The sequence below is a fragment of the Pygoscelis adeliae genome, unplaced genomic scaffold, assembly GCF_000699105.1.
Source record: "Pygoscelis adeliae isolate BGI_AS28 unplaced genomic scaffold, ASM69910v1 Scaffold86, whole genome shotgun sequence".
Lineage (NCBI taxonomy): Eukaryota > Metazoa > Chordata > Aves > Sphenisciformes > Spheniscidae > Pygoscelis > Pygoscelis adeliae.
This window is the reverse complement of record NW_008824930.1, coordinates 3,651,263-3,669,178: the sequence shown is the minus strand read 5'-3', so window position 1 is coordinate 3,669,178 and position 17,916 is coordinate 3,651,263. Positions and strand designations below refer to the sequence as shown.

General features: G+C 41.7%; 1 protein-coding gene across 1 annotated transcript; it reads right to left on the bottom strand.

Moving 5' to 3' along the window:
* Window positions 1-1,556: 1,556 nt before the first annotated feature.
* On the bottom strand, window positions 1,557-3,173 carry BASP1 (brain abundant, membrane attached signal protein 1). Its single transcript, XM_009324995.1, has one exon. It carries the CDS (start codon window positions 3,163-3,165, stop codon window positions 2,431-2,433), a length of 735 nt encoding a protein of 244 aa, XP_009323270.1. The 5' UTR covers window positions 3,166-3,173; the 3' UTR covers window positions 1,557-2,430.
* Window positions 3,174-17,916: the final 14,743 nt, after the last annotated feature.

The window sequence follows — 17,916 nt, the reverse complement described above, 5'->3', positions numbered from 1 at the left end:
CATTGGCAGCCACTTCCAGCCCAAAGGCAGAGCACAGATTTAGTCCCCTCAGCTTCGGGTCGGTTCAGTACTATGTCACCACGAAGTACTGCAGGATCCCTGCACTCCTCCTCTCAGTCCCGGACTCGTCTCATGAAAATTCATGGGGGAGTTGTGGACAGAAGTTCTCCCTTTCCAGGACACATCTACACTGGGAAATGACGGCAGAGGGCTCTTACAGATTTGCAGGAAAGCCACAGACTTGGCCACACAAAGATGCTGTAGATTGTGACAGCTATATACGCACAAAGCTTGGTAAACTACTGCAAATGTGTTATCTGCCTGGCCCCTTGTGTGCTTCAGCTATTTAATCTAAAAAAGCCTGCCTTCTTTTTAAGCCAGAGTACTTAGCTGAACTTTCTCTGTGCAAAAGAATCCACTTTATTTCGACATGTTATGCATGAAATTGACTCCACGTTAAGGATGCAAAAGCTTGATAGTGATGCAAGATTCATGTAAGTGAATGACCTGATCTAAACCCAACAGAACTACTCCTGCCTGTTCCAGTAAGCTTTCCACGGGTGCATGACTGCACATCAGTATCCCCAGCATGGTATAGAACCTTGTATTTCTGAATAAAATAAAGGATAAGAATTATGGAAGTCTGTAGAGTGAATCATCCTCACTGCATGGAGAGAGAGAATGCGAAATAATTTTAAAACACCATTTCCCTTATCTACTAAATACAAGTCCACTCATCCCTTTGGTATGTGTAAAAGCTGTGTTTCTGTTTACCATTGCCCACTTCTCTCAGAACTTCTGCTCAGCCTAAGAGCTTATTGATGGGCAGACCAAATGCGCTTCTTTAACCAGTTTTGTGAATCCTGGGCTCTGCACTGAAATCGTTGTCTGTACCTAGCAAGGACACCACTTAGCAGAAACTGCAATTAGTCAGCAGTTCTGCTGAGTAAAAATGGGGCAAACAGGCAAAACTACTGAAAAATGTTGTTTATGCTAGGCTAAACTCTGCTCAGCTACACAAGGTTTCCCATATTTGAAATACACAGAATTGGCCTTTTGTGGCAGCTGCGGTTCACCTCTTGCACAATGGCAATGAGGAAAAGTGTATCAGCACTAGGAATATTTTAATAGGATTAGGATTAAATTTAATTGCCTCATTTTAAAAGATCAATTTATCAAATCCACTGTCTTACTCCCAGTTAAAATCCAGTCAGCATGCCTCCCGCTCTTTACAACAGCAAGAGAGCATTTTTTTCACATGTTAAGGCAAGGAAAAGCCATTTCTACTTTGCCTGGGATAAAACATATATGACATGTGCTGTTCATTTGCCACTTCTTCCAACCTCACCTGTGAATGCTTGTGGCTGTCGAAGTAGGAGTTTATGGCAGCATGTTTCTAGCATCATGAGGTTGATGGTTCTTTCTTTACCTCTACTTCGCTATAAATAGGAGAGTAAGCAGCCCCAGATGCAACACTTCTTCTCTGAGTGTAAGGATCTCCTTCACCTAGTTCCCAAGGGGTAAAAGTGAAGATTTAATCAGTCTTTACACTTTTATATTTTTTAAATTATTTAACTTTTATTACTGTTGCACCATTTATACAATTACATATAATTTCAATGCATCCATTGTACATTTTGTTTTTTCATTTGTTTTCCAATGAGTGTGTGTTGGTGTCTGTGACACAGAATGGAAGAGAAACTGGAACTGCAATGAACGCAGACTTTTTCATTTCCACTGACCAATAAACAGAACTACAGGTGCACCCAACCACGGACATGCATTAACTCGTCATGAGAAATCTAGGTAGGCTAAGTAGGATGAGAATGCTTTTTACTCCCAAAAAATATTTGGAGAGGAAGAATTGGAGGATCGGCATTGAGAAATATGTGGACAGCTAAGTGGGTTTTGTCTGAAAGTTGGCATTCATCCACTGCATAAAAAAAATATCAAAATAAGAAAGGCTGTAAATAAAAAAAACCACAGAAAATACTGCTTTCATAAAGATCTGATTGCCTTGGCACAAACCCAGTGGGCAGAATCAAACGCATCACTCCCAAACCCCATTACAGAACAAAAAGAAGATTTTGATACATTGGTGGAGTGCATTTACAGCAGTTCAGATACAAAAGATGTGCTGTACTTTCAGACATCCATTTATTTTACTTTTTTTTTTAAATCCAGGACTTGTGTCAAGTTGGCAGAAAGTATATTAGATATTTCCCCACAAAAATACTATTTGGATTCTCCCCCCACCCTCCCTCCCAACTTGATGGGACATCCTTTTCATTTTTTCTTTTTTTTTTTTTCTCCTTTTCTTTCTGGGCAATACATATTTGTTATTTCAGATCTGAAACGAGTTAGTATAGCTGAAAAAATAAAAAAAAGACACAGGTTGTTTTAAGTGGTTGTTTCAACAGGCTGTCCAATTTAATCTTGCACTGCTACGGTTTGATCCGAATTAGTCGCTGGAACTTCAGAAGGTTTCGCTTCCTCTGGTGGGGCTGCAGGGTCCGAGGCCTTAGCAGTGGAACTAGGTGCTGCTGTTGCTGCCGCGGTCTCCTTGGAAGAAGGCGCAGCCTCGCTGCTGCTAGGTTTTGAGTCTGAAGCTGGGGCCACTTCACTTTTAGTTTCTTGGGCTGCAGGTGTTGCGGGAGCCTCAGTCTTTTTGGCTTCCCCTTCCTCTTTGCTCTTGTCATCTGCTTTACTGGGAGCTGTGGCTTCTGAAGGCTGGGAAGCTTTTGCATCATTGCTAGGCTCAGAAGTTTTGGGTGCTTCGCTGCTGGCAGCGGGAGCAGAGGCTGCAGTCGGCTCCTCTTGCTTGGGTGCCTGTTCGTTGTTCTTCTGTGGCTCTACTTTCGCATCGACAACAGCCTCCAACTTCTCTGGTTCTGGTTTCTGGGTTTCTTCCTGGGTCACTGTTTTCTCCTTCTCCCCTTCTTTTTCTTCCGTCTTATTGGCAGCGACCTGAGTATCCTTTTCACCCTTTTCCTCCTTGTTGTTCTCCTTCACTTCTGTGGTCTCTGTGGTTTGCTGGGCATCCTCAGCCTCCTTTGGAGTCTCCTCTTCCTCAGTTGCTGCTCCTTCAGCCTTCTTGTCTTTGTCTTTAGCTTTTTCATCATTGACACTGTACCCCTTCTTCTTCTTGCTCAGTTTGCCTCCCATGTTGGAGCTCTGTAATAGAAAAGAGAAGGAGGTGGTTACCCAAAGCCCAGCATTTATCACCGAGAGAATCAAAATCAGATCAACTGATGTGCAAGAGAAAAATTGACGCTGGCTCCTGAAAAAAAGACTACAACAGGTTTGGTCAGACTTTATCAGCTGAATGCACTGACGCCACTGAGCACCACTGCCGCTGAACTTACATCCCACTCAGCCCCACAGCATTTCAGTCAGCAAACCCCCTTCTGCCACATCCCCTTATGAACAGTCCTTCTCTGAACCCCTCTAACCCTGGATACTTTTCAGGGGGGAGGGAGGGAAGGGAGTAACAAGGTGATGAAGGACCAACATACATCACGATCTCTTGTGTCCTGAGAAAGGGATGCAAAGGGTGAAAGTAGAAAAAAGCTGTATTTATATTCAGGTTGGGCACAAACTGAATTTGACTGTCAGTCTTGGCATCCACCCCTGGTTAACACAAAGTCCCACTATCACTCTAGCGAAGGCCATGAACAAGTTTTGCATTAAGGTTTGGAAAGATCAAAGCGAGCCTAGAGAAGGCTGATGTTCTTCCTAACACAGAAGACTGCATCTACTCACTCCACTCTCACTGCTTGTTACCTACAGAGCCAGCTCCCACTGTATATACAGCCTATGTGCAGGGCTGATGGTACCCAGAGGCCAGGGGCGTGCTCCTCCCTCACCCAGAGGGGTGCGGACACCACACTCTGGCAGCCCCAGAAGTAGGAGCAGCTCCCGAGCGGGGATGTCCCCACGCACGGAGCCCCCATCCCACAGCTCCCGCAGGGATCGCCAACCATGAGCCCCGCATTCCCACACACGGCAGCGCCTCACAGCCCCCCGCAGCAGGATGGGAAACACAGGGCCTGAAACATAGCGAGCCTGCGACCACTTGGTAAGACAACAGAAGCAAATATGGGCACTTCTGAATGCAGGCTTACACGTAGTACATGACATGACGCAATAAAAAATAGGGGGGGAAAAGAGGGGTGCATGCTTTGCAGCCTCTGCTCACAGTTTGCAAGCATGACAAGTGATCAGGTACACAGTTCAGTTGTTTAAAAGAAGTTGAGCATGTATGTAACCATATCATTATTTATATACCCTTCGTGTGGGAGTCTCAACTAAGAATATACAAAATTTTCCACAGCACTTCAAAGCAAACATTATCTATTAAAACAGGAGGAGACACAGATATATTGTGTCATTAATGAACATGAAAATCTCTGCCTAAAAAATACACTTCTGGTAGTAAATATATCAATCATACTCAATGAAAGGTTAAGAAAAAAAAATTCCTAGTTTCGTACCATTTGAAAGTAGTGGAGAAGGTGATTTTTTCAAAATACTGTCAAACAAATGTTTAACTTAAGAGTTTCTCCAAGGGACCTGAATCATTCTAATTGTCTGTTTTGCAAAGGTAGGTAGTCTCACAGGCCCTATATTTTTCACAGACTTGCCAAAATTCTGGATACAAACCAGTAAAAATTCATAGGAGTGCTCACAGAAGGCTAAATAATAAATAGTTTTTAATACCACTAAGAACCAGCTTTCTCTCAGTAGATTTTCTGCTACCACAGATAGAAGACACAGGCACAGCCCAACAGTAGACTTTCCATGTCTTGGGCAAAAATGAGATATTATGGGCAGCAGAGAAGTTTCTGATTTTGGTGCTCAAGAAGAATAACAATTTGCAAATACTGTTGAAAGGTTAGCACACGGCCCTGCAAAATGGTAACCTAATGTTACTAAAACACTACTTTGTTGTCTGAAATTTTATGGGGAACTGCAATAAAAGGATTAAATTCCACAGAGCCATAGCTGAGCAATCTAATCTCTACCTTCACGGCAGAGATACCAGCTTTTTAGGTATTTAGGGCAGCCTATGGACATTAGTTTGTTATCTGACAAATTTACAGGCTTCTTGATACTCCATAAATATTGTTCCAGCTTATTGTTTATGTACAGTTACAACAAAAAACTTTGAAAGGGCTTTTGCAAGTCAGCAGGATCAGAGATTTATACTGAAGTCATGTGTGTATCCCAATTTGCAATCCCTAATTAAGCCTGTATTTGTTTCCCAGCAAAGCCCAGATACTGTGAGCCTAATTTCACTTGCTGCATCTTCTGTATTTTTCCAGATTTTGCTGTTTCATGGAGAATAGTAACTCACCACAATTTATATTTTCTTCCACAAAAAGCTTTCAACCTCAGATACAGCTAGCTACAGTATGCCAAAGCACCTTTAATAAGCAGAGAAGCATGCATATGAGAAATGTGCTCCCAAACTATGAAAAGAAACACACACTGTCTTTGCTCGAAGGTATACTGTGAAATCGCTGTGTCTCAATTTGCATCACAGCCAACTGGCTCAAGATACTGGAGCAGAAGATGAGGAAGAGGTTCAGAGACTATCATTATGGTCTGTTAGTAAATATTTACAGTTAAAAATGGACTGCCACCTTCCAGCATAGTTTCAACTACTTTATAACAGAATAGATTCACTCGTTGTGACACTGAATGTTACATCTCCCTATTTAAAAGCCACCTAGATCATCATCGTTATAGCTATGCCAGGCTATCATGCAAAAGCACAGCAATCATCACCCAGTCCTGCAGGCAGCAATGCTATGATGTTCCTGTCCCCCTGTATCTGAATTACAAATACTCCTCCTCCTCTCCCCAGCCTCCTGATAACGTATCTGGGCTCCCCTGTCGCATTCTCCAGAAACAGCCCCCACGTGCTCCACTGCCTCAAACAGATGCTGATCTAGTCCCTGTCCCACCTTAACTGTGCCTGCAGCACAGCTCTGAACCGTCCAGTGCAAAGAGTCTCAGGGTGCAGCAGGCACAAAGCAGACCTTAAAAAGTATTTTAAAATTACAACCAACTACACCTGGAAGAAACATAGCCTGTAGATCAAGCCACTTAATCATCTCTGTGACTGTACTGGATAGTCTTGCAGGGATAATCCTGTCTGCTGCTACGTGAAAGTGAATCTCAGTGAAATGTCTCACAAGTGAAACAGACAGCAAAGTGCATTAAGTCATTGAGGTACGTATTCATACGGTATTAAATCCACTCTGTATTACTACCTACATATGAACACTTGCAAGAGTACAGACCTTTTTGCCCCCCCCCCACCGAAGGACCAAATTCTAACAAAAAGGAGAGATACCCTGCCTGTCCCAGTGAGTGTGATGGCCCTGGCTCCATTGCTCAGCCTCTCCCATTTCCCCTGCCTCTCCCTAACCCCCATAACCATTGCATCCACCTTGGAAATGACAGACCCAGAAAAAAAATTTGCCTACAACTATTTACCATACAGGCTAATACCCGGTATGGCTTCAGTTATTTGCACTACCATTGACACATAGTGGTTTTGAACTAGCTCTAGCAGCTACCAGCTGAGTGCAAACCACATCCAAAAAGAAGACCCTTGAAAATTTTGGTGCTGAGCACCATTCCTGTAAAATGGCACAGCATTTGATGGCTGTGCCCCTTCACTACTGGACAGAAAAGGATCTATAGAGAGACAGTCTAAAAGCAGATTTTATATAAGAAGTTGCGATATATCAGTTATTGTCAGGGAACTTTGATGAACCAGTTGGCAGACCAGCGCATCAGAAGAGCAAGGTTAAATACAACACTTCAAAGTTATAATAGACTTCATCTGCTTCTCAGCGTGCTCAGTATTCTTTGACTGTATTGCTTTTTTCATGGAAGAAGAAACAGATCCAGAGACCGCTATGGAGGACTTCTACAAAAGGAGCAAGGATCTCTTCAGTTTCTAAGAGCTGCTGTTCATTGTGCTCATCCTGAAGTTTCCATTCTCCTGCAGAAAGCAGGAAGAGAACTGGACAGCTTGCACAGGTATCTTTCTTATTGTATAGAAGAAATAATCTGACTATATTTGTATTACAAAATATCCTGTCTACAGGTCACCTAGAGCATGTTTAAGCACTTTGAAAATTGAATATTCGTGATAATCAGGATTTCCTGGGATAAGTGTCAGAAAAAGAGTTAATGTCCGTAAGATCATAATACAGCAGGAAGAAGAACTCACAGAACATTTTAGATTTTACACTTAAAGACGGAGCTGATCTGGTGGAGGTGAATCCCTGGAACACAGGCAGCATACATTTGCACAGTTTGGAAAAGGAAATGTTATTTCCAAGTTTGATATTTCAAATTGTGCTTCTATAATGAAAAAGTCCCTAGAATTAGACTTGACTCTCTCTTCTGTCAGTAAAGATTTGTCTGCCCAATTAGATTTCTCATGTGCTTATAAATTTCTAAATGTTTCATTTAGCACACACTTTCACATCCCATGAAAGGGTCCGGCTATTACAGGAATGGACTTGCTATCACCTTCATTCTCAGTACAGAGAACAGTGCATCAGGAAAGGACAAAAACACAGATATCACCTGTAAATTGCCATAGCCTGATTGCCAAAGCTAAACTTCCAAAGCTCCTGTTCAACTTCATGTGAAGTGTGGGGAGCTCAGTCCACCTCCAGAAAAACCAGTTCAGGAAGACAACAGGTATCTTCTGAAATCCCACTGCCTTCAGCGCAATGTAGGTACGTGCGGTGGGTCAGGCCAAAGTAGCCCTTGCACAAGCCTGTTCCCAGGCATGAGTTATCTCACATCGCCTGCAGACAAGAGCTGTAAAATGCACATCCCTCCCAAGGCAGGGTTTTAACACTCCAAACCAAAGGAAATATCGATCCCAGAAACTGCCCCACCCTCCAGCTGCTCAAAATAAATAAAAAGATCTTGAAGAAACCATTGCATCGCTGTACCTCATTGATTCACCCTACACCTCTGTTTTAAAAAAAAAACGCAAGTTTTTATAAAGGGACATATATAGGAACTTAAGGAAACAAGGAATTTCCAGACACAGTTTTCAAAAGATTTTCTGAAACTTTTATTAAAGGCAAAAAAAAAGAACTTACTACTTCTCAAAAAATGCAGTATAATTTCATGCTTCCCATTACACACACACACACACGCTCAGAGACACTCCTATCTCACCAGCCCAGGTCAATCAGTTTACCAGGTTAATGTTAGAAGATGTCTGTAGCACACCCCTAGACAGAATTAGACTCGCTAGCCTTATCTTTTAGCAACAAAGCCATGTTTTTCTGTCCTTCCTCAACTATCCTCACACATCCTCCTTTTCCTCTGATGTTACTGGGAATTAACAGAGCAGATATGCTAGGTCCTGAGGTTCCAGCATTTTCACACCTTAGTAGTAGTGACCTCTCTAGTGACCTCTCCTCTCCTCTCCTCTCCTCTCCTCTCCTCTCCTCTCCTCTCCTCTCCTCTCCTCTCCTCTCCTCTCCTCTCCTCTCCTCTCCTCTCCTCTCCTCTCCTCTCCTCTCCTCTCCTCTCCTCTCCTCTCCTCTCCTCTCCTCTCCTCTCCTCTCCTCTCCTCTCCTCTCCTCTCCTCTCCTCTCCTCTCCTCTCCTCTCCTCTCCTCTCCTCTTTCTTCTTTCTCTTCTCTTCTCTTCTCTCTTCTCTTCTCTTCTCTTCTTTTCTCTTTTTCCTTTCCTTTCCTTTCTTTTCCTTTCCTTTCCTTTCCTTTCTCTTCTCTTTTCTCCTTCTCATCTCTTCTCTTCTTGTCTTGTCTCGTCTTGTCTCGTCTCTTCTCTCTTCTTTCTCTTTTTTTTCTTTCTCCTTTCTCCTTTCCCCTTTCCTAACCCACCCTACCCTACCCTACCCTACCCTACCCTACCCTCTTTTTCTGTGTTCCTTATGTTTCAGAGCAGTGACGGGAACCAGCTCTCCTTCAGTCAGGCGGGTTGTGCTGCTGGTGCAAGGGAGGCAGCAGAAAACACACACCTGACCACCTCTCCCTACCGAAGAGATGGCTGGGGGTGGCACACAGCTGTGCCCCGAGGGGCCGGGCACCTCATGCAATTCCACACCTGCAGGGCTGTGAGCAGCACACCACCATCACATGGCAGCTACATGTATCCGAAGGTAACAAGATGCTAGTTCATTAGATGCACACAAGAAAACATGGCCTGTGGTCTCCACATGCCCTGGTTGTTCAAGCCAAGTCCTTAACACTGAACAATTCAGTGTGTTTATTGCTGTGAGACACACGATAATAAACTGAGAACATCTTGGCTTGGCACCTGTGCTGTTTTCTCCAGCGACCACAGGTAATTTTTTTCTCCTTCCCTCAGTATGCGCACAGTCCTGTAACTAATGTGCCTCCTTTCCTTCCTCCAAAGCCTCGTGAATCTCAAGATCTAGTAAAGGAGTATAGAGGAAAAGAACAGTGAATACGTAAAATACAGAAATTGTGTTCACCTGATTTTCTAACTTTGATCTTTAAAAGAAGCCAATTCAAATTTTGTTACTGCCCTGTTTTCTTTTAATATGCAGCCAATAAAGGAATTCGAAGAAGTAATAGTGCCAAGTCTAAGGGCTTAATTCTCAGCCAGATCTCAGTCCTATTCTCCTCTGGTTAGAAACAGAATACATTTGATGCAAATTTCTTTTAAAAAAAAAGAAAAAAGAGGAACTTCAATTTTTATATTATTTTAAAATTCCTGGGGACACATACACCACACAAAAATGGGAAGAATTACGTGCTTTTTTTAATATGGGCCGTTTGTCATTAATATGACAAAATCATATCAAAATTATGATCATTGATAATAGACTCCAATTATGAGAGCTATAATAATTTAAGCACACTGCAGGCTGATATAAAATTGTGCCTGGCTATTTAAGAACTTGTACATGACTAACCGCTTCATTCGAGATGCATAACTACTAATAATACAGCAAGTTATCAGAAAAGTTAATAATCACATGACAATTATTTTGAGAGCAAATTAAAAAGTTGTACCTGAGATATTACTAAGATTCATGTGAAATACTTGAGCTCTCAGGTATGTATTAAATCATTAATTAGGAACCTATTTTTCCAAGAACAGCGTGGGAATGAAGATCAGCAGTTTCATTACAGGCAAAGGTTTTGCCAAAACTACCAATTCATATTAGCATCAACCTGAAACCACAAGTACTTCGCATGTGTAATTCATCTTTGCACCCTGTGTGGAATAACGCTAGCTAGCTAGGCAGAATTCCTGAACGAAAATAAAATTTATCCATTATTTGATGGAAGAGTGATGAAGATTTTGTGGGTTACATTGAAAGTAACTATCGAAGACTTTCGACTTACATCCTCCTGACTTGGAAGGCTGTACAGCTGAAGACCCTGGAGACACATAGTGACTGAAGATCCGCTACCCAGTCTGACTCTGGTCAGACACCAGCACTACTTCAGCTGTAGGAGAGTCTTCAGAAACAAATATATCAAGGTACTGCATTATGCAGTCTCTGCGTGCCTCACCCTGTATTAAAGCCACTTATGTGAAGTACTGACCTGTGTGCTGTATGAGCTTCTCTGTAGAAGCATGTTCCCAAATGCAATACACCTCATTTCCTTAAGCCGTTAGAAGCCCTTAGCCTCTCCAGCTACAAGGCCGTCTTGCAAAAGACATGAGCAGAACATGGACCAACACAGTCTTGCCTTCCCAAGTCAACGAGCGGCATGGAAGAAATGCTCTGCTGCGTGCAAACCCCCTACTCACCCCAGGCAAGGCTGGGCTTTGTAGGCAGAGATAACATCTTTTACAAGACTAGCTAATACGGCTAGAAATAACATCACCCCTATTCTTAGATGATTGTCTATAGCTGATCCATTTTGGTGTTAGCATTATTTGATACTTTCCTATTGCTGGTTTCAAATCAGAATCGCACTGTTTTTGCCACACCTGTTTTTTTCAGTGATCCAACACATTACATTGCCCAGCAGCGTAGACACAACTGCCAGTGCCTCCAGTTTCATCCCTGGCAGCTCCTGCAAGGCTGGTTTGCATTGTTTATAACAGAAACACAAGCCATATTAAAAACTGAGCAACACAAAGCAGCATAAAATAGGTTATTTTTACAATGCAGTGTATGTGTTGCTCAGTCTTGCGTTCAGTTCATCCAATGCTCTGATTGCTTAAATCAAAAATGCTGCCATCAATTTCTATTATTTGCCTCATCTGCCCCATTCAGTCTACCGGCCTTCCTGCAGACTTGAGACCCAGCTCATGTTCAAGGCATTTCTCCTATATTCAGATTAACTGCATATGTTCTTTTTGTTGAATAATAAAAGCAGCTGGCAGACATGCTTATGCAGGTACACACATGCAGCCAAAAGTCAGCCTGCCCCAGACTGAGATCTTAATCACACTATTGTTAGGCACACGGTTGGAAGGGGAAACTCTGCTGTAAACACCTGTTTTGCAGAGACTGAGATTAATTTTACAAGAACACCTCTTGTAGAAACAGTTTGCAGGCTTCAAAATAGCCTGAAAGAATAAGCCAAAAATATAACCATGTGCCTCCTTCTTATTCTTTCTAAGTTGCCACATCACTCTGGGGTTTGTGCGTGACTCCCCAGGAAGCAGTTTAATAAATATTTTACACTAGCTTATAGCTTTATAGCTTTCTAATCTATATCCTAGAATTAAGTTCCTAAATAGGAAACGATGTAAATTTCAGAGGTGCTTATTACCCACATCTTTCAAACTGTTCAGGTCCCAGGAACACGCACAGCCAAGGGAGAGGCGAGATTCCACGCATATTATTCCAATTATGGCCAGACACTTTTTGCCTCCCTCAAATACTTAAGACACCACCACCATGTCTAATTACAAAAACACTCAAGGTGATAAAAGCCTTGATAATGGGACGATTTCCTTCTAATTCACATTTTGCTCAAATTTGGTCCCTCCAGCGCTATCTCGATCATGGATCTCAACACCACAAATACGCTTGGCTGGCAGACCCCTGAACTGTTTCGGGTGCCTCCAAAAGAGACACTCCAAAAATTTAACAGTCAGATGCTAGTAAGCAATGAAAACATTAGCCTCCTCCACATTACAATCCTAGTGAGGAGCAGATGTGGGAAGACCTCATTCCTGGAGGGACTGCACACTGGGAAAGGGAATTTTTTTCAAGCTTAACACCTATAGCTTGTATTTCTTTAGCCTCATCCTAAACAAAGAACATGCAGCCTTATACTAAACATACAATACAAGGCACACAAAGAGATTTTAAATTCATGCTTTCTATACCAAAAAAGAAGAAATTACTGTATGATCCTCATTTACATGTTTTCTTCAATAGCAAAGGTTCTCGGTTACCGTTTGCATAAATAGCAAACTTACCTGCCATTTCCTTAACAAGGATGTGGAGACCCACGTTCACTTTTTAAAAAAGGCTTTAGGGCATTTAACTAGGGAACTGTCACTGGAGGCAGTTATGTATGGGGATCTACATTTACATTATATCTGTTTAATATTCCACACTTTAAAAACCTGTATTACTTTAATGCCCATTTAACTGGTCAAACTAGTTTCAATCAAACTTGAGACATATAAATTACAGTATGCTACAAGAAATGGATACATTCATTTTGAAATCTTGGAACTACCAGTTTTACTTTGAAAATGGATTCTCCAATGTGATTGCTAAATTCTTTGGCATTTTTCTTTCCCATCCCTAGGCTGCTCACGGTGCTGCTCACTGGAAAAGCACTGGGTGTACACCTCAGCTGTAAGAAAACATCCTACAGCTAGGAACAGGACTCTTAACAGACAGCTCAGACCTATGACAGATCATGGAAATCCTTAGACTATGTATTTTCCTTCTGTTTGCATGACACCCTCGCTACGGGCAGTGAAGCCACATTTATGAACCAAATCCGAATCTCAATTTTGCTTTGCTTTTTCAAATACAAGCTACATGGACTGCAGCACACCATTTCTGACTGCTCCACAACTGCACCACAGAAAGGAAGCAAACAACAGGGAACCAAGACCAGCCACCATCCACCTAAGGCAGCACTCTCTGCTGCAGTGCCTATCGTGGTGTTCATGAGAACATTGCAAGCACTTCCTTCCAAAATACACAGTATCTAGTTTACTCAACAAAAGATTACCAATTTAAATGAAGTATTTATTGTTGACTCCTTTACTCCATTATCTAATTATTAAAGTGTTTTAAGGTTTAGGATCTAGTTAACGCATTCTCTATCTGCTCTTATCTGTTTCAGCTCTATATTAAGCTGCAGCAATAGCTTTTCTCTGTTTTTCTTCAAAAGGAAATGATTGCAGATCCACTTGATGCTCCAGAAGGTACCACAGCTTCAGGTTTAGACACTGGAAGAGGTTGGTTGATTTTAAAAAAACACCCACAGTTCTCTTCTCCCAAATCTCCATCACAGAACATGCAGCTGCTTCAGTTACTGGTGATGTGGCCACCTTCCTAATAACCTTGGTCCTGAACACCACAAGAAAATTCCTCAGAAATGAAGGTATATGCGAGAATCACGGGATTAAGCCAATTTCATCCTCCAGTTAATACACAACTGCTAATGACAGTTAAATTAGTAATTGGAATGTTACTCTGAAAATAACTGCAAGTTTAACATTGCATTAGAAAGCTGAATACACTTAGGTTTTTAGGACAGTATTACACATCATGCCTCTGGTGGAATTTAACATCCTTCAAGCAGTCAACACAAAACCTACTTACCACCTCAGCAGCAGTCACAGGGTATTTTACAGTGACCTCCTAAAAAGCTGCTGCATTTCTCCTTGGAATAACACCTTTTGACTTTCAGTCTTGTGTACAAAGTTTCATTTTAAATGAAAAATTCTGTACTGAAGTCAATGTATACAAGTCAAGACATGCTTTGGATAACATCAAAACTACCTATAATTAAACCCTGCAAGACTTTGGGCTGGATTACAAGTATTTTTCACGTTGTTAAGAAAAAACTCCTCCTCGTGACCACAGTATCACTGTCAGCACCTTATCAGCTCTCAGCTTCTCACAGCTGCTGAAATAATGTCTTGTAGTGAAGACATGCTCAAAAGAAACGAGAGAAATGCAAGCCTGAATGCTCGACATCTTGGAAAACTTTTTCCATTCATGTTCCCGGACACTCGTTTGTGCCATTTACATTTTCTACCAGACTGTAGCTTGGTCTATTATATTAAGTTTGTCACTTGGGTCATTCCCACTTCCGGATTCTCACACTAGCACGATGTGTGTTTTTTTAAAACAGCATACATTTAACAGAAAAGAAAATCTCATGTTCCAGACCTTCTTTTTTGATGTTATTTAGAATGCATATTTATACTGGATTTTGACTTTTTTCCCTCCCCCCCCTCCATTTTTTAAACAAAGCATTACATTCAAACTACCAGGCTTACCGGTTTCACTTCCGTCACTGGGGTAGAACCGGTACACAACAATCACTGGCAAGCAAAGAGCATTAAGCATCTGATTTCTATTTGTGTCTTACAAATATCTCTCTCCATCTTTTTCACCAGTACTCATTTACACTCCTCTAAGGGCTGTTCAACATGCCAGGATGTCTTAGGCAATCTTTTATTAAGACTGGCAATATTCTCCAAAACTTTAGAAATGAGAGCTGTAGGTGTGCATCAACAAATGTTGTCATGTGGAGCCTACACTCCTTCAGTGCCACATTTTGGTAATAAGCTATACAAATTCAGAGAGTGCCATAGATGGTTGAGAGGAAAGAGGCAGAGTTTGCTTTTTGGTTTCAGTGGTGCAAGCTGACAGAGGGGGCTGCAGAATAAAACCAATCTCTATTAGAGAGTTTTGTGCTGTGTCCCAACATGATAATGGTTTGCTTTGAGAAATCCACTTTGAAAACCTGAAGTTTTCAAATAATCCCAAAGCAAGAGCTTTGCCAGGCAATAAGCCATACTGTGCCATGTGTTAAGCTGTTAGACACGTCAACTTGGGTTCAAGGCTCCCAGATCTAGACTGATTGCCTAAGCTTCTTTCTGACATCTTCGCTGACTGTACTTTCTCTTTTCTTTTCCTTGGTTTCGGTTCGGGTTACACTGGGGTGGCTGATCAGCTCTGCTAGAGGGAAGGTTACATAAGACTGGAGGCTAACAAGTCCATTTGGCAAGATTTAAAGATAGCAGCTAGTGCAATCCACGAATTGCACTAAGAGATTTATGTGCAAACCAAGCAAGGCAGAAATCCAATTTAGTAATTACTCAGCCAGAACCATTCTAAGCTAGCAGCTACCCAAAAAGGAAAAGAACAAACAGTGCAGAAGGAATGAAATGAAAACTAGAAATCAGGAAAAGTGATCAGGTGCACATGTCCTTCCAATAAAATAGCTTGTTTTTCTTTTCCATTCAAGTATCAGTAGGAAATCTGTCCATCTTAGAGCTATCAAATTTAAACTCACAAAATGAAAGCAAAAGAAAAATAACTTTGCAGAGATAGCTGTGGAGTTGGATGTAGTCCCTTTCCCTCCCCCTCACCTGAGCACTGACTTGCATTTTGTGTCAACGAATGTAATTAATACCTAATATGGCCACAATTCAATTTCTGCAGTTCAGAATGCATATCAATTGCCTTAGATTATATTACTCTTGATGTAGACTAGCCCTCCATCAAGGCTGTATGTATGCCAATTTGCAACTGTGGTCAACTCAGACCGTATAACAGAAAAGAGCTTACTTTCCAAGGCCCACATGCTGTACAGAAAGCTACTTACAGAGAACTCTTAGAGTCACTCCTTCAGTTTAAAGAGCTTTCGGTCCATGTCTATTTGAAAAACTATTTATTCTAACCAAAGAAGGCAGGCAGACATCAATATAAAGTACAACTAAGCTATTTCGGCATTAAAATGAGAGAAGTCTATCAAAGTAATGGAGACCTGAGAAGTATGGAAAATTGGTTTTCATTTTTCAAGACAGAGCCATAAATAAAAAGAAAAATACCACTAGAAAGTTTCTGTTAGCTCTTTCATCACTAATATGTTTCAGCAGCAGCCCATGTTTCAAACCAGCACTGGGGTCCCATTTTGCTGTCCCCCATATTAGCACATACGTGGAATCCATCCATGCCCCAGGATGTCCACGTTTTAAAAGGAGTAAAAAAGTATCAATTCATTTTAATGCCGTTAACAGAACACAGCTGCCAAGACTCCCGACAATAACTGTCTTTTCCAGAGGTTTTTTTGTAATCAATTCTCCTGGCTGGTGAGGTAGCAATGGTCAGACCGAGCAGCACTTCAATTTGGTTTTTTTCCTTCCTGCACTAGCAGGGTAGCTGGTGGGACGGAGCCCCTGCATTCTCCTGTGGGATCTCGTCAAGGAACGGGAACCGAGCGAGTGCCTCTGCCCTGCTGCCTCAGCTCTGGCTCCCAGGGTTTGGCAATTCATTTTCTTGGAGGGTGGGGAGGGGGAGCTGCGCTTCATAAACCTTAAGATGTTGGCTGTCACAAGCCAAGAGGCATTCAGCTCTGTGGAAATCATACACACAGTTCTGCTCACTGCAGTTTTCTGGGTAATCCCCCCACATGCACAAGTTGAGCACTAAATTCACACATCCCAAACAAGGGGACCGGGTCTAAATATGATTCAAGTGCACAAAAGTCTCATATCCATATTTGGAAATATTACTGTCAAAGATCTCATGCTATTTCAGAAAATGCTAAGCGAGACAGTATCAAGAAATACGTCTCAAGAAACACGTAACTATTTTAAGAGTATTTGGAACCCCAAATCTTCACTTAAGTCCCTTACCTACCACAATCTCTTACTCTCTTGTATTTCTTCTATTTTTAATCACAGGTAACTGGTAAGCAATACCACAGTTAAGCTTATTCTATGATTTATACATAAAACAGAATAAAAAACTTTTTTCCATAAATGGCCAGTTTCACTGCCCACTTTCAGCTCAGCGTTTCTTCACTATAAAAGGGCAAGTCTTCTATTTAAGTATTTATTAGCTTTTGCAAAGGAATGATTAAAAAAGTTTCTTTTCAAAGTCTATTCTGTGTGAATACATGGGGCTAAAAAGAGGGGTCCTTTTATGCTAGTTGCCAGTGACTGCAAACTTCTCTCATGTCACACACTTCTGACAAAATCTGCCATGAGCCACTTCATTCAAACACAGAAACCAAGTACAGAAGGAATTATTCTCTTTATTCAGGACAACTTAGATAAATAATGCAAAACTACCATCGCACCATTACATTTTTTCATACCCTGCCATTCACACTCAGCTTCATGTGTGAAGCCTGTCCCAGCTCTGCATCTTTCTGCAACTCTAAAGAACCAACCTCATATCCCTAAAATCACAACATGCTCATTTGGAGCAGGAGTCATCTCCTCAAGGTGAAATATACCATCCTAGAGCAGTGAGACAATATCCCTTGGTTTAAGCTTCTGGGAGCTTCCATAGTACGAAGCGTACCATGGAAAAAATGACAGACGAGATCTTCCCAAAGCCCAAATGCAGACACATATTACTGCAATAAAACTGTAACGTAGTACAAAATCATAAGAGTATCCCTCTCTCCCTGTTTTCAGGGTCCACAACAGTCTGGAGTCAGAGGAGGCAAGAGCCCAAAACTTACTAAGTCTCTTCCAGTTGCTGTTGCGTGGAAGGCCACCTCATTTGCAGCCCAGCTTCCCCGTTTGCAAAATGGGATATCACTTTTCATCCTCAGAAAAGCTCTGCCTGATGCCAACAGGTGCTATAAAGGGTTGGAGATATTTTTCCTTGTTTTAAAAAGCAAGCTCGTTCCATATGACTTCTTCATCCCAAATCTCTGTTAGAGAAGGCTGTTTTTCTGCATATTGGCACTGT